Genomic DNA, 22,670 nt, shown 5'->3' with positions numbered 1-22,670 from the left:
AAGCCACCACCGCGCCCGCGAAATGTCCAGCTCCGCCTCCCAAGGTTGACCGGCCTTCTCCCCCTCTCCCTCGTCCCCCCCGTCGCCGGCCGGGGAGCGCCGCCGCCGCGCCATGCGGCCCTGCTCCCGCGTGCTCGCCGCGAGGCACCTCCTCCGCGGCTCCCGCTCCCAGCTGCCCGCGGCGCTCCGGCGGCCCGGCGGGACCAACGGGCCGCCCGCGCCGACGCCGCCTCACGTCGGGGGCTTCGGACCAGGCTGCAGGGTCTCTCCGGGGACGGGGGGACGCGCCCCCTTGGTTGGGCCCCACTGCTTGCTCCCGGGCTCGGCCTTCCCGCCGCGGTGGTCCGCGTGGCCTCTCCGCGACCTGGTAACCTCCTGCGGTCCTCTCATCCCAATTTTTTATCCACACTGAGATGCATAGATAATATATTCATAGAGATATATAGTATCAATGTTTTCCCTGAAACAAGTGAGAATTTCCCAGTAAATCAGTAAGTAGCCGGGAATAGATTCATAGATATATACAGTGTCAGTGACTCACTGAGATGCATAGATAACAGACTCATGGATATGTAAGTATCAATGTTTCATTGAAGCAAGTGAGAATTTCCTGGTCAAACAGTAGTGGGCAACAGTAGGGCTAGTAATAATGAATCACAAGTGCTGGAGTTAGCGGGAGCTGTTGGTTGGTAAGGGATGAATCTACAAACTTCAGTGTAGCCTTATTTTGCATACAAAGTTTTCTCTGTTGAGAACCTGAGACAACCTGTAGCCTGTACTCAACTTTCCAGCGTGTTTCTGTGTGAAAATCAGTTCCTGGGCTAACTTGTCAAAGCACAAAATGAAGGACAAGTGTGAAGCACATGGTAGTATTACGTTTCTCTCTCTACTTGTTCTGATTCTATGAACTGTAACTGCGCTCACCCTGCCCTTTTTTAGCTCCAACTGAAAATATGGTTACTCAAGTATGGCTTTGTGGTTGGTTCATGACATCAATGGTTAACAAAACGATAGAAAGAAGTTGATTCATCTGTTCTGTTTCTTTTCTTCATAGAAGGTACTATTTCTTTCCCAAATTATGGTTTTGTGATTCTTACTTGTTTTTTAGAGAGGGAATGCATTCTCCACTTCTGCCAATGCTGTGACAGCTGGGAAACCGGCTGATGACAACGAGCATAAAGATGCCCCGAAGAAGGACATCGATGATCAGATAGCAGATATTGAGATCCTCCAAAACCTTTGGAAGTACTTAAGGCTGAACAATAGCCGTGATTTCAACATCAGGATTGTGTTGTCCTTGGGTCTCTTAGTCGGCGCAAAGGTACATGTTACTCGTGGAAATTGTTGCCTGTACAAATATTATTCGAGCTAAAATAATGCAATCCACTTTTGTTAGCAAATGCTTTTGTTTTCTGTTGTAGTCATTAAGTACTAGCGATCTGCGATGTATTAGCAACCCCATTTGGGCTAACACTTTTCTGTAGAGTCTACCATTGACAATCATGCTGTAGGCTCAAAATTGATAATCTCCTTACCCCACTTCGTTGGAATGCAGTGCATTTGCATTACTCATAGTGTACTGATATTCTTGGCTTTTATAAAAACGTTCCTTTTGACCTATTCTGATGCAATGGGGTAAAATCAGATGCATCCTATTTGTTGGATGCTTATTTCTTTGTAAAACAAAATAGGTAATTTCTTCTTGTTTAATTGCTCAACAAGGTCTCAGATAGAAATAGTCAACTATCATCATTCTTAAATCAAAGAAAAGAATATTTCCCTTGCAGTTATGATATATGCCACGATGAACTTAAAACATGGAAGCTGTTACATGAAGTTTTTTTTTGAAACTGTCATCGCGTGGAAGGGCTCCCCATCTGAATTGATCTAATTTCACAAAAGAGAATTGATCCAGGGTTACATGAAGCTTTCAACCTTATCACCTAACCTTTTCTATTTACAATGAACACCAGGTCATAAATGTTCAAGTGCCTTTCTTGTTTAAGCTTGCTATCGATTGGCTTGCAGCACTTGGCGGCGCTGAAGCCTCACTGGCAGGATTTACAGATGCTAATGCAACCCTGTTGGCTCTCTTTGCAAGCCCAGCCGCAGTTCTGATTGGATATGGTATTGCACGGTCAGGAGTATCAGCTTGTACAGGTAAATTTTGTTACAGAACTTGCTTACCAATGTTTTCTTATGCCTGAAAAGCCGCCGAAAGAAACTCAGCATTTTTTAGGTTCTCTCTTTCTGCTCTCCTGTCATAACATATACAACTATGTTTTATGCATTATGGCAAATATTTATGGTAAATTTTCTGTTTCCAGAACTGCGGAATGCTTTATTTTCGAAAGTTACCTGGAGAGCCATCCGTTCACTCTCCAGGATGGTAAATTTTGAACCTTTACATCTCCATGGTATTACTTTTTAGTGAAGTTGTTTGATTACTGTAGCTATCCAGAATTTCAGATATTTCACAGAGTATGGATATATCTTGAATGAAGTATCTGAAATTCATGAAGATGATAAAAGGTTACTATGAGTGGTATCTGTACATTCTTTTGCTCGAACCCGCACCTAAGTGCATGTCATTTTCATTAGCAGAAAAATGTCCAAATGGCGCAAGGTCTATCTAGCAATAAAAAAAACTGAAAGCAAGCAAAAGAACGCTAAAGGCCTAACTGAAACTAGAAAAGCTAGAAAAAGGAAAAGAATCATTTGAAGATCTTGCACTTTGCTGGAGCCCAACTATTTTTATCTGTACTTCTGTGAGGATCGAGTGTCATCTGTACATTTGTATCCATTTTCAGTTTTCGATGGACCTGTAGTCCTGCGCAGCTATTTTGATGTTTATCTGTAGACACTTTAAGTATTACTTTAGTTTATTAACTTTTCGTATTGCAGGTGTTTTCTCACTTGCATGAGCTTGATCTTCGTTATCATCTAAGGTATCTGTGAATGCTCTGATTCATGCCATCATGTGTGCTTCAATGTTATCCTTAATTCATTGATTGTCCACACCATATTCCGTGCGGCCAGTAAGGTGCCTCCCTGCTAGCTATTAATCGGCCCTAGGTCTAACTGCTGCTTGTGTAAATCATTGTGGAAACACGTTATAAGAATTCAACACTTGTAGTTATTATGTAGTTGCTGAGTTTTGATGTTTACGAGCTGGGGATTATTTGAATTTTTATGTTCCTTCGCCTGTTTATGTTTTTCAGCCGGCAAACTGGAGCTCTAAATCGCATAATTGACAGAGGGAGCAATGCAATAAATTTCATTCTTACGGTGACAGTGTTCAATATTGTTCCCACAATACTAGAGGTACTCATAATTACTTCTCCAATGGTTACCATCCATCAGTTGTGCATATTGCCTGTGATATTGATGTTGCTTTTGGTAATTGATGCCACTTATTCTCGGAGCGTTTGCTTGAGCTTTGTCTGCATTGTGTTTTGTTTCGTATTTACAGATTGGTATGGTGTCAAGTATACTTGCCTACAAGTTCGGCTCCACTTTTGCTTGGATTACTTCAGTTTCAGTTGCTACTTATATTGTTTTCACTTTGGCTTTGACACAGGTGCGAACGCTGTACTCTGTCATCACAGCTGTAGTCTTAGGATATTCTTGGTTACATAAATGCTCAATCTAATATATCTAATGATCACTTTTGTATCATGTCTTACTCTTATTCCTCTCATCGCTTTCTATTTCATTATTGCAGTGGCGGACCAAGTTCAGGACAGCCATGAATAAAGCTGATAATGCTTCTGGTGCGGTGGCAGTTGACTCCCTTCTGAATTACGAGGTCATCCCATGGTTATCCCATCCATTAATCTGGTGTCTGGTCCATTTCTTTAATCATCGATATCTTAATTGAAGCATGTTCGTACCAATCTTTGCTCTCTGATATTCTACAGACTGTCAAATACTTCAACAATGAGCAATTTGAAGTTCAGAAGTATGACAAATATTTAAAGAGTGAGTACATGTGTCCATTCATTCTTGGGAGAGATGTTATTATATAGTGGAAATGCACAACTATTCACCTATTTAACCAACTGGCATTATATATATATATATATATATATATATATATATATATATATATATATATATATATATATAGGTAAAACTGTGTCTACTATAGCTTGCCACAGAACTAGTTAAGGGTTGCTAAACTTTTAACGGTTTAAAAGTTATCAAAAAATATGAAATAAATATGGGAGCATCTCTCTAATGTAATAAGATGATCCAACGGAGGGATTATCAAAATATGCATCTATGTGTCCTCGGCAAAAAAAAAAATATATATATATATATATTTTCACCTTTCTTACAAAACTACGGACACTGAAAATTTACAGTTTGATGCATATGAAATTTCTGATATATATGTTTCACATCTGTATATGTTGAAAACTGGTATTTAAAAAGAAAAACTACAACAACAGCAACAACAACAACAAAGCCTTTAGTCCCAAACAAGTTGGGGTAGGCTAGAGGTGAAACCCATAAGATCTCGCGACCAACTCATGGCTCTAGCACACGGATAGCAAGCTTCCACGCACCCCTGTCCATAGCTAGTTCTTTGTTGATACTCCAATCCTTCAGGTCTCTCTTAAAAAGAAAAACTAAATGAGATTAATACTTAAGAAAGTGTTAATAGAACATTAAGTTATGCTGCAACATTAGGTGATTCTTAACTTGCAATTAACATTGCATACACCATAATTTAACTTTGCTTGATATTTTTGATCTATTGACTAGTGTTTTTTTCTTTACAATGTGCTCAGGATACGAGGATTCTGCACTGAAAGCCCAAAGTAGCCTTGCCTACTTGAACTTTGGGCAAAATGTTATATTTAGTGTGTCATTATCCACAGCAATGGTTTTGAGCTCATATGGTGTAATGAGTGGTGCTCTGACTGTCGGTGATTTGGTAATTCTTTATGTCAACATTTGTCTTTTATATCTTCTATAGTTTCATTTCTGAGATCGCTTTGACATATTGAGGTAGCAACCCATGCACACCAAAGTGGAAAGATATGTAACTGCGGTAAGGTAATGTTTTCCCAATATTACCTCAGAGTTAGAAGTGAAAAAGTGTAACTGGAAAAGAAAATTCTTTAAAATGACTTGACGTGAAGCTTCAGTTCTTTCCGGTTCTCTGCCTTTCTTAGCCTTGCAGTTTCCTTTGATTGATGTATTGAAATCTTGCCATACAGGTAATGGTTAATGGACTTCTATTCCAGCTCTCAGTGCCTCTGAACTTCCTTGGCAGTGTATATCGAGAATCTAGACAAAGCCTTATTGACATGAAGTCCATGTTTCAATTGCTTGAGGTAAAAGCTTTGTAGTCATAGATTCGTATTGCATAATGCCTAATGGCATGCAGTTTTAATTTATCTTTAAAACCATGGTCTCAAAGACCTTATTCATTGCGTCTTTTTAGGAAAAACCTGGAATAAAGGATGAGCTTCATGCACAACCTTTGCAATTCAAGGGAGGATGCATTGAATTCGAGAATGTCCATTTCGGGTAAGTTTTGTCTCTTGTTAGCTTGTTAAGTGCCGCTAAGTGCTTATGCTATTTCCAAACAAGAATACTTCATGAGTAGCAAGTTTCAAAGCATCTCAACACTAAGGAGCTGATTTTCTTTTAACCATTGATAGTCAATACAATGGTACTGTTTTTTTCGAGTATACCTTGGTTTCCTTTGGGAAAACGTGGAAGGACTCTCAAATCATCCCTGTAGAGTGATTTTCTCTTTGAAGGACATGCCTGGCGCAGTGGTGAAGTACTCCCCACTTGTGCCAAGAGGTCCTGTGTTTGACGCAGCCTCTCTGCATTGCACTGTGCAGGGGTAATAAGGCTTGCCTCGTATAATCCTTCCCCAGACCCCACCTGGTGCAGGAGCTTCTAGTACTGGGTCTCTCCTTTTAGAGCGAGTTTGGCTGTGCCTCCGGGCTCTGCGTTAACTTCGCCAAGAGCTCCGCCACCCTCCTCCACGGCACCCCTACGAGGCTGCACTTGTTGTCCAGGTCCTGGAGTGTCCAATAGTTGAGTTCCCCCTCACGTATCTGGGAATTACCCTCATGGTGAGGCGCCCCACTGCCGCGAAGCTGCAGCCGCTTGTGGACACGGTGCGAAGAAATCTCCTGTCATGGAAAGCGGGGCTCATGAACAAGGCTGAACTCCTCGCGACTGTCAAATCCGTCCTCTGTGCAATCCCCATGCGCCAGCTGCTGGTCTTTGCACCATCCAAAAAAATCATCAAGCAGCTCGAGAAGATTGAGAGGGGGGTTCCTGTGGGCTGGGCGCGAGACTGCCAATGGCGGCAAGCGCCATGTTAATTGGCGCCGAACTTGCCGTCGAATTGAGCTGGGAGACCTTGGCATCCCTGACCTAGAGCACACTGGGCTGGACCTCCGCCTGCGACGGCTCTGGTTCAGCCACACAGACAGCAACCGGGCATGGAGCAACTTAGATCTGCAGTTCTCCGCTGAGGAGCTTGCTCTGTTCTTCACCTCCACCTCTATGGCCGTGGGTGATGGCCGTACCACCTTATTTGGGAGGACCGGTGGAGCGGCTGGCGCTCAGTCAGCGAGATCGCTCCGCAGCTTTACGCCTGCATCTCGAAGCGCCGCTGGAAACTGCAAACCGTTTTTGTCGGGCTACAGGCCAACGCTTGGGCTCACGACATCCATGCCATGCTGGGCATTCACGAGATCGGACAGTACATCCAGCTCTGGCACGCCGTTGAGCACACCACCCTGACCACTGAACCTGATCGCCTCCTATGGAAGTGGACTTCGAGCGGATCTTACTCTGCGAAATCCTGCTATCAGGCCACCTTCCAGGGTTCGATCCACAGCAGCTCCTGGAAGTTCATTTGGAAGAATTGGGCGCCCCTTCGTGTGCGCATCTTCCACTGGCTCTCTGATCAGGATCGGTGTTAGACCGCCGACTGCCTCGCACGCCACCTGCTGCCAGAGCACCACACCTCATACATCCTCTGCTGCCAGAGCCCCGAGAAGATGCACCACTGCTCTGTTGTCCGTTTTCCAGACAGGTATGGCATGAGATGCTTGCCTGGCTCCGCATGTCTTGCACGCCGCCGGACTATGATGCTTCCCTTCTGGACTGGTGGCACACTGCGCGAAGCCGCGCGAAGGCCTCGCCTCCATTGCCTTGCTCACCCCATTCAGTTGTTGCTTTGTAAAAACTGAATTAACAGATAAAACAAAAACTCACACAAGCCCATGAAGATTTATAACTCACTCCAGCTTATCCACCTGCCCATCAAGGCTAACCTCCTCCTTCTCTTCGTGCCTAGTAGTACTGAAACTGCTCCTCATGTACTCGGTTTTAGTTCTACTAAGTCTAAAGCCTTTGGATAATTTGGTTAATTAGGTTTGAGTTTGGTTTTCGATGTCCACCGCTGCTAATTGAAATTAATTTATGCAGCTTCAACTTCTCTCGGTTAACAAAATTTTAAAAAATAAAGCTTATTCCTCCTTTGTATCTCACACGCCTCCTTGAATTATTCGGTCATACGACACTTATCATTCGTAAGAATAAAATCAATCTTGGATTAGGGAAGGAGATATTCGCGACTACTAGCAGTTCCATTATGGGGCATCGGTTACTAAGGATTTACACATACACAACTAGGATCTAAAATATTTTTTGCATCCTTTAATTAGCTAAATTTTGAGAAACAGTTATGGTACATATTAAATTTGTTAAGCTTCATGCACTAACCAACGCAACCAAAAGTCCGAACTGATGGAAAGGGCTAGGCAATCCACATATACACTTCAACACCCCCTCTCACGTGTGAAGCAGGAAGTCAACACGTGAATAGACTCAAGAGGTATGGCTCAAGAGGCCTATACATGAACACAGAGGGGGCTGCAACAACTTTTGGATAAATTGCGAAAGCCAGGACTTGAACTCAAGACCTTAGACTCTGATACCATGTTAAGCTTCATGCAGTAGCCAACACAACCAAAAGTCTGAACTGGTGGAAAGGGCTAGGCAATCCACATATACACTTCAACGAAGTGTACCCTAACTAACAAGCATTAATTCAAGACATTTTATTAAGACAAGCAAGGGTTTAAACACAATATGTAAATATGACACATGATGTAGTATAGGCTGTAATTAGAACAATCTTATTCTGTGCCATATTTATTTAATGGGTAGCTCAGAGATTTGATTTCTTCCAGGTATGCCCCAGAAAGGACGATTCTTAATGGGGCCACTTTCACTGTACCGGCAGGAAAAAGTGTGGCAATTGTTGGAACTAGTGGCAGCGGTAAAGCTAATCTTATTTACTAACTAATGTTAATGTCAATGGCTCAATGCTATCAGCTATCTTATGTTTGTGTTACCAAAAATATAACATTCAATTCATGGGCTTCATTGACTCACGGGTTTTGTGGTGCCAGGTAGAATTGTTGGATATCATAATAATATCGACCACTTATGAAAAATAGAGATCAGTGCGCTAATGTATGGAGGGTTTCTTGGAATTAGAAGCTCATCTTGAAGTGCCCTTATACACCTCTATGTAATTATAAAAGAGTTGACAACCCACTGTTAGTTGCTTGCTACTATCAACATAATTTTTGTGTAGAGTTAATTGGATCATCTGTTTCCGCCGTACTTCTCTAGGCGTGCAATGTGATGATATATCTCAGTTGTGGTTAGCAAGAGCTTTGATTTATTTTAAATCTCTAAATACACTAACAAGAAATCTTAGTAGGGAACCCATCAGCAATGTCTTACTCCCTCCGTTCCCAAATAATTGTCTTTCTAGCCATCTCAAATGGACTACAACATACGGATGTATGTAGACATGTTTTAGAGTGTAGATTCACTCATTTTGCTCCGTATGTAGTCACTTGTTGAAATCTCTAGAAAGACAAGTATTTAGGAACGGAGGGAGTATAATGTAAGATCTTCATATATATTTGGTCAATCCATGATTTTTGTAACAAGCTGTGTTGTCATGGCTAATGGGAAAAAAAAGTAATGAAGGACACCAAATTTTCCTGTAATGGATATACTAACTTTTTATCCAAATATATTTATAGCCTATATATAGGGCTTATTTCATATGATTATTTTGTATATCTTTGCTTCTGCATTTTATATGAGTCCAAATTTTGTCTACTGGATTTACAGCACATAGTGTTTAATCTTTGCTTTAACGTGAACCATAATGGAATTGTTACTTCTGGGTGAGTGACTGTTAATTAACTAATCCTTCTTCTACAGGAAAGTCAACCATACTTAAACTTCTCTTTAGATTTTTTGATTCAACTTCAGGATCTGTAAGAACGCACGCATCAATCTCCCTTTTGTTTCCTGCTCATGAATTGATGCCCCTGAAGGCTTCTCAAGTTTGTTATGTACTTTAAAGTTTCCGTTCTTGTGATATCCTTTTTCTCTCTTCCTGGCAGATACGAATAGACGGACAAGATATCCGGGGAGTCACACTGGACAGTCTTCGGAAGTCGCTTGGTGTTGTGCCACAGGATACGGTTAGCCCCTTGATACTATATTCTCTGTCAATGCTTAGTTTTCATATTTTGTTGTCCTCTTACTGAATCTACTAAATTGTGCTGTAGTATTGTAATGCATTCCTATATGATTTACTTTTGAGAAGGGGAAACTGTACCTATTAAGTTATTCTTTAGAAAACCAACTTACCATGTACAACCATCATACAAAAAAGTAGTTTCCGCAGCACATCAGCTTCCCCACGACATGTGCTTCTGTTGAAGCCACAACCCACAGATAGGGCCTAAGAACTTGTGCTAGCTATCATTGTTGTACATTTCTCATTATTTATTCGGAACCCAAATATGAATCTTTTTTTTATTGAAATACAAACTGAAGTATCACTACATATAGGACAAGGAGTCTGTTAACACATGAAGAGGGCCAATAGACAATTGAGAACTGGGCCGTAGTTCAGTGGAAAGGACTTGTGTATCCCTGGGTTCAACTCCTGTGAAGAGCAAATTCTGGTTATCTCATGGTCATTCAGACCTAAATTAGAACTCTGCGGGGCTCATCCCTTGTTGGACTAGTTTAAAAGTTCCAATAGATATCTATAGGGCTCATCCCTTTTTGGGCTAGTTTAAAAGTTCTAATAGACAATTGAAAAGATACTTTCTTCAGCGTCATAAAATCTTGGGAGTAGATTGAATGTGTTCTTTCTGCAGGGATCTGGTCAGTTTATTTTGCCTCCAAGCTTACACCATGAATATCATTACAGGTACTTTTCAATGACACAATTAAGCATAATATACAATATGGGCGGTTATCAGCAAATGATGAAGAGGTAAAATGTTCTTGCAATCCATATGGCAGTTATAGCATGCTCAAATGTTTTTTGTGGAGAAGCTAATGTATTTTCCAATTTTTTATACAGGTTTACGATGCTGCTCGACGTGCCTCTATCCATGATACAATTATGAACTTTCCTGACAAGTATGACACGGTTGTGGGAGAGCGTGGATTGAAGGTAAGACACGACGTCATTTTGTGCAACATCAGGAAATATCATAGCCTTCTGTTCTATAGACAACAGCTGTGCATATCTCAAGAACTGTGGTTTGGCTATTTTTGCAGTTAAGTGGTGGTGAGAAACAACGAGTCTCAATTGCTCGTGTATTCTTGAAGGAGCCTTCCATTCTGTGAGTTTCTCATATATTTTCTGTCGAATTACGCACCTAAGCGCACATCATTTAGTATTAGAAGAAAACGTCAGTGTGGCATCCAACTTACAGCCAAAAAGTAGAAAAAAAAAACAGAACGAAAGAAGCAAATGATCTGTACAGCTAAACTACTTCTCAAAAACCATCTGCTGGGCAAGCATGTTGTGGCAGCCTCCTCAGCGCCTTTGCACCTGCAATCATCCAGAGTCATGTATGCACCTCTGGTTGTGCTGTCAAAGAAGTCATTTCGAAGCTGACAGATGCGCCAAATCATTAGGGAGATTAGGGAATATGATCTCTTAACTTATTAGCCCTGGTGTGCTCTGCAGCATGGTCCAGCCGAGGCAGCAGCTCATTGCCGGGCTCAGACCATATGAATTGTAGAGAGAACTCTCTCAGCACCTTGTGCCAGACCTTCCGTGTGAAGTAGTCAGTGAGGATGTGCAACATGGTCTCGGCTGTCTGGTCGCAGAGGCCGGCGGGTGTTGTAGTCCTCTCTCCAGTCTGTTCAGCATCCTACACCCATTCACCGCCACAAACCACATGAACACCTTGCACTTGAGGGGGCCCCAGCCCTCTCAGATACACACCACATAGGAGGCTCGGATATACTTATCAACACAGTGAAAGCACAGTCCATTCGCACACCTAAAATCTCGCAACTGATGCCCGTGAGTGAAATTGTCACCAGCTGAACGCTTCTGCCAGTTGGAAGATGCAGGAGGGACAGTGCTGGGTGAAGAAGCAGGCACATTGGACTTGGCCGCTGGCAGCACTCAGGGGCGGGCGGTGCATGTCGAGCTCATCCTCCGGAATGTGAGCTAAGGTGACTGCGCTAGTGACACTGGAGGGAGCTTGCAAATGAACAGAAGCGACGGCACCCAAGAACTTGACGGCCACGCTCAATCCGGTACAGGAGGACCGGAGCTGGTCGCGCCACCTCCAATTGCTTCAGGCACACCTCATCGACGCTCTCCTGGGTCGACACTAATTGCTTGCTGAGGTTGGCCACATTCATCGTCATGGGGTTCAGTCGCGAGTAATTGCTCCAACTTCGTATGAATCTGGTCAGAACTTGCTTGCATGGCGCTCAAGATGTGCCGTGTTGCTGCCAAAGGCTTTGAAGGTGCTGTCGCAGCTCAACTCCAAATCAGTCCAACCCGGCTAAGGATTTTGTGCTGCTCAACAGAAATCGAGCTGCACCTTTCGTGGTGGATGTTACGGGTCGATCACAAGATATGATGAGCGCAGACGGAGCGGATCTCGGCTCTTATATACCTCTTTGTGAGGCCTCGTGAAGGAATCCTCACAACTAGGGTGCCGTGGCTGTGTTAGGTGGATCGAAAGAAAAGGGGGATCGAAAGAAAAGGGGATGAGGATACAGAGTATGAGATGAGAGCTTCAGATTTTCATTCTATCTCAGATGCTTATCAAACAATTTTGCCTCTGTTTAAAAAAGCATTAGTTAGGCCTGCTAAATGGTTTTGATGTTTGAACTGATTTCAGATACTCATCAAACAACTTATTGTCTGCAAATAATGGGCTTGCGAGTTCCCCTCACTGAATTAACTTTCTAACCTGATTTGTACCAGGTTATGTGATGAAGCTACAAGCGCACTGGATAGCACTACTGAATCGTCGATTTTGAATTCTCTAATGTCTTTATCCGTCGATCGAACCTCGGTATTTATTGCTCATCGACTCACAACTGCAATGCTATGTGACGAGGTATTCACATATCTGCACATACATAGACAGTACAGCATACATATCTGACGAGGTAGTCACTTCCATAATTCCCATGTAAGTAATCTTTCAACTGATTTCCAGATCATCGTCTTGGAGAATGGAACAGTAGTGGAACAAGGGCCACATGATCTTCTTTTGTCGAAGCACGGGCGTTATGCCGAACTTTGGTCCCAGCAGAATACCACTGAAAGCAGTTGATGCTTCTGCTTTTGGTACATAAGTTTGATACACCCAATACGTTTTCCCTTTGCATGGGAAAACAATACATAGCCATATTTCAACTGAAGCAGGTTTTTATTTGTCTGCCTTGTAAATGCACTTCTTGAGATTTCAGATACAGGGGGGAATTCTCCATTTTAGAGAGCCGAGAGAGGCTAAATTTTCCTGTACAGATATCTAACAATACCGGCGTATGTCCATATGTTGATGTAATAATCCTTTTACTACATGGAATAAGTAAATAATTCGTGTGCAGCTTAATGTAGTAACATACTAACTTTCAATTATTTCTAGTTACATACCTGTCTGATCTACTGTGTGCCTCATCTTAGTTTTTTATTGTCACATTTTGTGTCATCCTGACTGCCTGCGTGTCTCTCGGGCCAGACATCAGGGACTGAAGAAATCTTGCTGGTCGAATGACTCGCACCGTTCCATAAGATTCGTCCTTCGTCAATCGCTGGTATGGCAGTAGGTAAATGCAAGCAATCTATGCATCCCTGTTTTCCTAAATGGTTTTATGTTGTTTCTTAAGCTGCATGAATATTGGCGCTGTGTGCAGCTAGCCAGTCACCAGATATCTCTCAACACTGAAACCACACCACACAATAGTCTGAACACTGATGTGTGCAGCTAGCCAGTCACCAGATATCTCTCAACACTGAAACCACACCACACAATAGTCTGAACACTGAATCATCTGTTGATATTCAGGTTGTGCATTGCATTCATAGGGCACAGACATAAGCAGAAGAACGATATATCGTCTTGCTTTCTCTAGATTCCATCAACTCATATATTTGTTAGCTTTTCTAGCCAAGAAATTCATATAGACTACCATGTTGCACGCACCAACCGTACATGATTTTCTGCTTTTATCGACCTATTTAAACTTGAAAGACAGATTCCATGGGTAAATGGTAGAAGGCTAAAATATGGATAAATTTTCTATAAACTTGATCAAAGTTTACAAAGTTTGACTTTGGAAAAACTTATATGCACTAGTATAATTTTGCAAGGAGTGACTATATAACTAGCTTAATTATTTGTTATTGGCGGTCACTTCAGTACATCCTTGAGCAGACTCTCAAGGTTGGCCAACGACCTGCCACCATGTTGCGCGGTTGAGCGAGAAGCGACCTCCTTCCACTTCGCCGCCTTCCTCCTCATTTCCCTCCCTACTTCTTCTCCTCCCATCACCTCCCTTATTCTCGCATCAACCACCTCCCGGCGCACATCGTCACCAACCTCCATTCCGACGCCCCACTCCATGCACGCGTAGCGGCTGTTGGTCTGCTGCTCGGCGAAGAAGGGCCAGCAAAGCATCGGCACCCCGGCTCCGAGCCCCTCCATCATCGAGTTCCACCCACAGTGCGTCAGGAAGGCGCCCACCGCCTCGTGGCGTATCACCGCCTCCTGCTCGCACCAGCTCGCTAGGAGGCACCTATCCTTGGTGGCCTCGAGGAACTCGGGAGGCAGTACGGCGGCATCGCCCTTTACCAGGTCGTTCCTCACGATCCACAAGAAGTCGTAGCCGCAGTTGGCCAGCCCCCACGCGAACTCCACCAGCTCCTGCTTGGACATGGTGGTCACGCTCCCGTAGTTGACATACACCACAGATTGCGGCTCCCGGCCCTGGAGCCACTCAAGGCAGGACTGGTCTTCTCTCCAGAGGCTGGAGCGTATCGCGGCGAGCGTGCCGCTGCCATCACCTTCTGAGACCAGCTGCTCGGTGAGGAAGTTAAGCGGGCCGATGGTGTAGACGGGCAGGGGGAGGATGGCGCGCATGGCGTCGAGCGCCGTCTGTTCGAGCTCGTCAATGGTGTTGAGGATGATGGCAGTCGCGCGGTCCGACTGCTCGACCTCGTGCAGCAGGAAGTTGAACAGGACGTCGCTGCGGTCCGTCGTGCGGACGAAGGAGGAGAAGTCTCGGAGGCGCATGTGCTCGCTCATCCCGTGTGCCTGCGTCACCGGCGTGTCCAAGTACCCGTTCTTCACTTGCTCCTCGTCTGCATAGATCAGTCAACACAAGTTATACCTTCAGGACATGGCTGCTAGGCACGTATTCCAAACTTGCACGTGCATACCTTCGAGAGGGGTAAGGCCCTCATTTAGGAGGAACCGGAAGTTGCGGTAGCCCATGAAGCCGCAGGCGCTGGCAGTCCAGAACAGCGCGCACGGCACGCCGAGCTCTGCGGCCGCGTCCACGCAGAAGCTCATGACGCCATCGCCCACGACGCAGCTCACCGGCGGTGCCCCAACCACGCCGTTGAGGTCGCGGAGCAGGTTCTTCAAGTGGGGGAGGCAGGTGGTCATGGTGTAGTAGCACAGGGACGGCGGGTCCTGCGTGGAGTCTGCGTCGGCATCGGCGTCGGAGGTGGGTATGCCGTCTGGGATGGTGGCGAAGCGGAAGCCCGGGAGGCTGGCGACGGCGTCGGGGCCACGGGAGCGAACGAGGCGGCGTTGGTTGTACTCGGTGTTGACGAAGGTAACGTGGAAGCCCTTGCAGTGCAGGACCTTGGCCAGCTTCATCATCGGCGTGACGTGCCCCTGCGCCGGGAACGGCACGAGCACGGCGTGCAGCTTCTTCTCGGTCGTGGCCATGTCGTCGCCTCGAGAAATTTCGCGTTTTGTGGGAGAAAATGTGGGATCTTCCTGCTTGCAGTGGCAATGTCACGGTGCATATGTCGTACATATAGCAGATGAGAGTGAGTGTCCAAGTTTGCCTGAAATTGTGCGCTTTGGACTCACACCGTTCAAAGTCACATGCGGAAGACTAATCGGTGCAAAGTTCGTCCCATAGTCTCTTGTACGCATGTGCGATTTAGAAATTTCTGAAACGGACATGCTGCATGGGTACGTACGTAGCTTCATTTGAGAAGACTAATCGTAGAGACGACTGACTTCCCACACAACTCATAGCGTGATAGCGGATAAGCGCGTGCATTTTTGACTTCCTACGCAACTGGCTTCCTAGTAGCTTCACTTGAAGTCTTTTATCAGGGTTTTGTTTTTTGGCGGGAAGCTTCACTTTTTCTCTTTCTTTTTTTTGCTGGAAAGGGGAAGCTTCATTTTATAACTGACTAAGGGCATCTCCAATGTTGATTGCCAAATCGGACACGGTATCCGTCCGCTGACCGGTGGGGCACCCGCGAAGCTTCAGCAAGGCTGAAAAGACCATATGGCCCGCTCTGGGTTCAAGCAAAAAAGTTTTACATGAAGTCTAGCCCACAACAATGCATTGATTTTTAATTTTGTAGCATTGTTTTACTATCAGGCCCACCCAATATTTTTTGGTAGCTCCGTCACTGTGGTGGGGACCAGTCTTGATGCAGGAGCAGGCCATCCAACCGTGCCCACAAACATTTCAGAGCAGATTTTAACAAACCAAACAGAATTCATGCAAACCAAATGATTTTCATATAAACTAGACGAAACCATTTACATTTCGAACATATTTCAGCTAAACTATAGCAGACTAGGCTAGGCTGTTCTCACCTAGTTTATCGCCGGCCGCGGCGGAGCCCGTTTCCCATGACATGTCCTCCCATGTCCGGCAGTAAGCTCACCAGGCTGCTGTAAGCGCGTAGCTAAATGCTTCAGTGAGAGCGGAAGAATAGCCTCCGCCTTTGCGAAACTCGCATCAACGGTTGGTTTTTGGGTGGGGGAAGATGGTCGGGGTGGCCTAAGCCCCTGCGAGGTGGCCAAGCCATATTCATGTTCCACCTACCTTCTAGTAATATTCATGTTCCACCTACCTTGGAGGGAAGAGAAAGTATGTGATGTCTACAACACCCCAAACCCCGATTTAAAAATGATTAACTTATGTAATAATGAAACAAATCTTTAATCAACTTGACCCTATTGAAAATGAAGTCATATAAGCACTTAAGCAGTCTATTTTTGCAGATTTTATTCACCCAGATGTTGTGTGCGTTCACTCAGAAATTGGATTGCATTGAAGTGTAAATATACGCCAATAAAGTAACCAAGCGTATTTAATCAAGTTAATCATGTCTCCATATATACTGTTGCAGAATACAATTTCTTCAGACAACATCTGATCAATTTCATCTAACCAGTGAGTGATGTTCTTGTTTCAGAGTTCCACGGGGCTGACCAGTGGCCTCCCGGAGTAAAATGCGTCGAGGTTGGCGATGACGACCTGAAGCACGCCGCCGATGGACTCCGTCGTGAGCACGGCCCTGTGGTCCGACAGCACCACGTTGTCCATGGCGAGCAGCTCCGGCGGCACGGCCGGCTCGTTCTCGTACACGTCAAGGCCGGCGCCGCCGATGACGCCCTCAGTGAGGCACCTGACCAGCTCCGGCTCGTCCACCAGGCCGCCCCGGCCGACGTTGACCAGCACCCCGCCCTTCCCCAGCGCCTCCATCACGTCCCGGTTCACCATGTGCTTGGTCTCGTCCGTGAGAGCGCAGGAGAGCACCAGCACGTCGCTGCCGGCGGCGAGGTCGCGCAGCGCGGGGACGAACGGGTACGGAGCCGACGGCTTGGGCGACCTCGAGTGGTAGGAGACGGCGCAGCCGAAGGCGGCGAGACGCCGCGCGACGCGGGAGCCGATGTTGCCCAGCCCCACGATCCCCACCCGCTTGCCGCTCACCTGCCATTGCAGAGTCTCTTCTTGTTCGTGTTTGGAATAATCTGGGATGGCTAAGAACAGTGTTCCAAAACAGTGGTCAAGAAAAGTCGTACCTTGCTAGCGAGAGGGTAGTCGCCGTCGGCCGTCCACCTGCCGCTGCGGACGTACGCGTCGGCGGCGGCCACCCTTCGGAGCACGGCGACGAGAAGCCCGACGGCGTAGTCGGCCGAGTCGGCCGCGAACGCAGCGCCGGCATTGGTCACGCTGAGCCCGCGGCTCCGGCACGCGTCAAGGTCCACGTGGTCGACGCCCACGGAGGTGCACGCCACGAGCTCGAGCGCCGGGAGCGCGCCTAGGTGCTGGGCCGTGACCGGTGGGAGCCCCCCCTACCAGCAGCACCCTCGCCTCGGCCGCGGCCGCCGCGTCGGCTTCCGCTAGCAGCGCGAACCGGTAGCGGCCGGCGAGCGCCGCGGCGAACTCCGGGAAGAGTGGCTGCGCCAGCATCACCAGCGGCCACTCGTCGGCGGGCGGCGGCGCGGCCATGTTATCTATTGGACGAAGGGGATGGAATCAGCAGCTGATGCTTCGGAGGGACAATGGATGGATGCGGTTGGTGGCCAGGGTGACTAGAAGCCAAGCCGGCTACCAATTGTTTTTTGAACTTGGAAAATGACACCGTTGGCATTTCAGCCATATTTTGAGGCTCATGTCTGAATGTGACCCAATACAAAAATTACACAGTCCAGACTCGCAATTTTGGATTGTCCAGCGATTTTGACCGGGTTGAGTTGTGTTAGGGAATTTTTGTTCGAGAGACTTCCAATCTATTCATTTTTAATCATGACAGTACAAATAACAACAGAAGTAATAAAAATTACAACCATGTTCGTGGACCATCTAACGATGACTACAAGCAGTGGCGGAGACCCCGCGGCTCCGGCACCCGTCAAGGTCCACGTGGTCCACGCCCACGGAGGTGCACGCCACGAGCTGGAGCGCCGGGAGCGCGCCCAGGTGCTGGGACGTGAATCGCGGGAGCCCCCCTACGAGCAGCGCCCTCGCCTCGGCCGCGGCCGCCGCGTCGGCGTCCGCTAGCAGCGCGAACCGGTAGCGGCCGGCGAGCGCCGCGGCGAACTCCGGGAAGAGCGGCTGCGCCAGCATCACCAGCGGCCTCTTGTCGGCGGGCGGCGGCGCGGCCATCTTCTCTATTAGAAGAAGGGGATAAGAATCCAGCAGCTGATGATTCGGAGACAATGGACGCGGTTGGTGGACTAGAAGCCAAGCCATTGCTGTTGAATCTCCCGAGCCGGCCGCCAATTGTTTTTTTGGACTTGGAAAATGACACCACCAGACGAGGAGGTGAACACTGTTGGCATTTCAGCCATATTTTGAGGCTCATGTCTGAATCTGACCCAATAAAAAAATTACACAGTCGAGACTCGCAATTTTGGATTGTGCAGCGATTTTGACCGGGTTGAGTTGTGTCAGGGAATTAGAGAGATGTCTTCGCTATAGGCTTCATCGAACTCATGGCTGATCTCAATAAAAGGATTTCTATTAAATGTGTTTTAAGCCATTGCTGCATATGGTTGAAGATTAATAAAAGAATTATTTACGTCTGAGCGAAACGATCCTAGTTTGTTGCATACAACTGGACCTTTTATTTTTATCGCACATAATGGTCGCGCAGCAACGCATATATGCGTGGCCTCCCACATTCTAGGTATTAATTCCTTTTTATTATTGCATTGCATGCATGCCACGGCTTTGGTATATTTTTAACACAGTACATACATAAAGCGCTCATATAAACGCGCATACACTCACCTCTATGAACGCACACAGACACCCTACTCCTATGAGCATCTTCAAGAGACTGAGCCGGCATATCATATTGAGATTTTACGAAGTCACCGTAGGCGTCTCGTAGTCGACGGGAACATCTCCTCCCACTAAAAGCATATCGCCGGAAGTCCTGAGATAAATTCAGAATAAATGCGAGCACCAGGATTTAAACCCTGGTGGGCTGGGGATACCACTGTCCACCTAACCATCCCAACCACAGGTTGGTTCGCCATGGCTTTGGTATTAATACCAATTCCTTTGTGTTATTCTCTCCTTCATTTTTTTGAATCTCCTGTTCCTTTTTTTATCCCTATTGATCACGTCCTTTATTCTCTGCTTTGTTTATTACTCCCATATGCCCACTGAAATCGATCACTCATACTCCCTCTGATCCATATAGGCCCTCGTAACATACTTTATATATATATAAATTATATAGAAGTTATATTGTGTGTTAGATTTTTTTTTCCAAAATACACCATAGCAATTAATTAGGTTAATTAAGTTTATGCCCTGAACAAACTTTTAAAGTGGTTAACATGAACAAATAATAGCACGATTGAAAGCTAATCATTTTTTATCAAATTACATATACAAATAATTCTAATCCGAGATACAGTTGCAAAGTTATAGCATAATCATGTTTACAATATTATCTATAGATAATAAAAACCAGAGACCTGCCTACTACACCTGAACGCGGAATACTAACCGACTGTCCAGGCGCGCGAGATAGCGGATGCTGCAATTAGGCCGAAGCCCAACAAAGAAAGGACACTTGATATTGAATTGCAGGTTACTTAAAGAAAAATCTAGGCTCTTTTTGTAAAACATATGACGACGGAAGGGCAGAAATGCTCTCTACTTTATTAGTAGGTAGGTATATGTATATAGAGATTTCAATATGGACTACATAATTTTTTTTGGAAAAAAACTTTTAATCTATTCATCTTCAATCATGTAGTACAACTAACACCAGAAATAATAAAAAATTACATCCAAATTCGTAGACCACCTAGCGACGACTACAAGCAATGAAGCGAGCCGTAGGAGCGCCGCCATCATCGGCCCTCCCTCGCCGGAATCGGGCACAACTTGTTGTAGTAGACAGTCGGGAAGTCGTCGTACTGAGTCCCCATAGGACCAACACAGCAGAACAGCAACCGCCGCCGATGAAGAGAAGTTTTGATCGGAAGGATCCAACCTGGAGACACATGAAGAAAGACGAATAAAGACCGGACCCAAGAAGATTCACCAAAGACAACCACCAACCAAATCTCTTGAGATCCGCCGGAAACACACCTCCACACCCCCTCCGACGATGCTAGATGCACCATCGAAACGATGGACAGACAGGGAGATCCATCTTCAAGAAGTCGGCGCCTTCTTGTCTTCCTAAGCAGGACACAAACCTAGCAAAACTTGAAGAAGCACCTAAAAACGGAGCCCTCCCGCCAATAAGAGTCGGGATCCATCGTGCACACATGGTCCTAAGACCACACGAGACGTGGTAGATCGGCGGTTCCGCCGACGGGAGGCAGAAATCCTAGCCGTCTTTCCTTGGAGGAGAGACGCAGGGACGAGAGACAAACACATGAGGCTGCTTACTGATGTCGTGGGATACATACTACATATGAATGTATATTGTCGTAGTTTAGAGTATAAATTCATTCATTTTGCTCAGGGCCGGCCCTAAGGGGGGGGCAGGAGGGGCGGCCGCCCCGGCCCCCAAGTCGAGGGGGCCCCCAACCAGGTACGAAGTATAGCCCAAGGACCAGGTCAACACGCCCAGCTAGCGTTCAAACGGAATTACTGCATGTACGTAAGGTAGCACGCAAATCGCTCTGCTCAAACGGAATTACTGCATGTACGTAGATAGCCCACAATTCTAGGGGAATCGAGTTCGTTCTTTCCTTCTGCAGCTCGCTATGAACACAAGATCTTTACAATCCCCAATTCCCTATTATGCTATTCCAAGTTCCAACAGGCCTATCACTTCGATCTCGTGAATTCATGAATTGTAGATGAACCCCTCTCCGGTATGTGGCCGCTGAACGCACACACGCTCGGGTGGCTAGACTACAACTTTGAGCGCCCACCATGAGAGGCAGCCCTCGCCTAGCTCCGGATCACCGACTGGCCAACGCCAATCCAAGGTATACCATATTACCATTATGAAATTCAACCACTTTGAGCTATACAAAATCGTCAGCGTCCTAAAAAATTCAACCACATCTATTACAAATAAATTAATTGGATCAAATTTTTTTCAAGCATAGGGGCCACACGACCCCCATTTTCATTAAGATAATGGAGTTTGGGATTAATTGGATCAATGTGATTGGCTTTTAGTTTATAATTACCAGGATATATATTTTAAATCCAAAGTATTCTTAGATTTGATCACTGGTGGAAAAAGGGCCTTTGGTCGCGGTTCGCAACTGCCATTAGTCGCGGTTGCGCAACCGCGACCAAACAGGCGGGACTAAAGGGCCCCCCCTTTAGTCGCGGTTGCTTAAGAACCGCGACTAAAGGCCCGTCCACGTGGGCGCCAGGTGGCCGTCGGGGCGGAGGACCTTTAGTCGCGGTTCTTCTGGCCAACCGCGACTAAAGGCCGCCGCAGGTTTAAATTTTTTTGCGATTTTTTTCAATTTTTTTTATTTTCAAATTTCTGAATTATTTTATCCTCTAATCTCTAATCACCACCCCTCATCACTGCTCAATTTATCCTCTAATCTCTAATCACCCCTCATCATTCCAAATCATCTAACTTCCCGAACGGTCACCCATCCTCCCACTCCCCCAGCCTGAGCACGCTTAACTTCCGGGTTCTATTCTCCCTCGTTTCCAAGTCTGCACTTGTTGTTTTCCTGACAATAGTAGGATGTCAATTCTATTAACCCTCAGGTATTTAGCTTGAGCATGAAGTGACACATTTCACTGTTTGAGTTTGAAACTATTGTTTTAAAAACAATAATTATTTAGTAACACTAATATTTCTGGAATAATTAGTTTGACCATTTTTTGACCACAGTTTGACCAGATTTGACCACAGTTTGACCAGATTTGACCAAAATTTAAAAAAAGTGAAATAATTATTTAGTAACACTAATATTCTAGAATAATTAGTTTGACCATTGTTTGACCACAGTTTGACCTCAATTTGAATTTATTTGAATTTTTTTGCCTCTTCAGAACTTAAAAGCCCCGTAACTTTTTTTCTGTTAGGTTTTTGGGGATTTTAAAAATGTTTAACGGGGTTCCCCCGGTTAAATTCGGATGTAACTTTTCGAGTAGATGATATTTCATATATAAAACTTTTTCATCCGAGTTAGTATGCAAAAGTTATGCCCATTTTTACAAATTCTCGCGAGATTTTGCAAATGAAGTCGAAATTCATATTTCCAAATTTTCCCAACAACTAGACCACATATCACATGGAAAACTTATTTTATTTTATTTTTTTGACATTTCCATAATTTTCTTTTGTTTTTTCTAAAACTGAAAAGGCGATCCCC

General features: G+C 45.5%; 3 protein-coding genes across 3 annotated transcripts; 1 reads left to right on the top strand and 2 right to left on the bottom strand.

Moving 5' to 3' along the window:
- The first annotated feature begins 16 nt into the window (after positions 1-16).
- On the top strand, positions 17-13,014 carry LOC123187007 (ABC transporter B family member 25, mitochondrial). The gene is made up of 20 exons (XM_044598751.1): positions 17-367; positions 1,109-1,321; positions 1,974-2,160; positions 2,328-2,389; positions 2,905-2,948; positions 3,222-3,324; positions 3,473-3,580; positions 3,725-3,808; positions 3,921-3,981; positions 4,797-4,942; positions 5,229-5,345; positions 5,456-5,541; positions 8,238-8,326; positions 9,292-9,347; positions 9,477-9,557; positions 10,298-10,363; positions 10,454-10,546; positions 10,654-10,718; positions 12,332-12,467; positions 12,570-13,014. The coding sequence occupies exons 1-20, from the start codon at positions 113-115 to the stop codon at positions 12,684-12,686; spliced, it is 2,169 nt and encodes a 722-aa protein (XP_044454686.1). The 5' UTR covers positions 17-112; the 3' UTR covers positions 12,687-13,014.
- A 616-nt stretch (positions 13,015-13,630) lies between these two features.
- On the bottom strand, positions 13,631-15,385 carry LOC123187008 (7-deoxyloganetin glucosyltransferase). The gene is made up of 2 exons (XM_044598752.1): positions 14,795-15,385; positions 13,631-14,716 (listed from the first exon to the last, which is right to left on the bottom strand). Exons 1-2 carry the CDS (start codon positions 15,309-15,311, stop codon positions 13,767-13,769), a joined length of 1,467 nt encoding a protein of 488 aa, XP_044454687.1. The 5' UTR covers positions 15,312-15,385; the 3' UTR covers positions 13,631-13,766.
- A 1,302-nt stretch (positions 15,386-16,687) lies between these two features.
- LOC123184308 (glyoxylate/hydroxypyruvate reductase HPR3) lies at positions 16,688-18,613 on the bottom strand. The gene is made up of 3 exons (XM_044596454.1): positions 18,355-18,613; positions 17,421-17,693; positions 16,688-17,328 (listed from the first exon to the last, which is right to left on the bottom strand). Exons 1-3 carry the CDS (start codon positions 18,592-18,594, stop codon positions 16,807-16,809), a joined length of 1,035 nt encoding a protein of 344 aa, XP_044452389.1. The 5' UTR covers positions 18,595-18,613; the 3' UTR covers positions 16,688-16,806.
- Between the last annotated feature and the right edge of the window lie 4,057 nt (positions 18,614-22,670).

This window comes from Triticum aestivum, chromosome 2A (genome assembly GCF_018294505.1).
Source record: "Triticum aestivum cultivar Chinese Spring chromosome 2A, IWGSC CS RefSeq v2.1, whole genome shotgun sequence".
Taxonomy (NCBI): domain Eukaryota; kingdom Viridiplantae; phylum Streptophyta; class Magnoliopsida; order Poales; family Poaceae; genus Triticum; species Triticum aestivum.
This window is presented reverse-complemented; position numbering and strand designations above follow the sequence as displayed.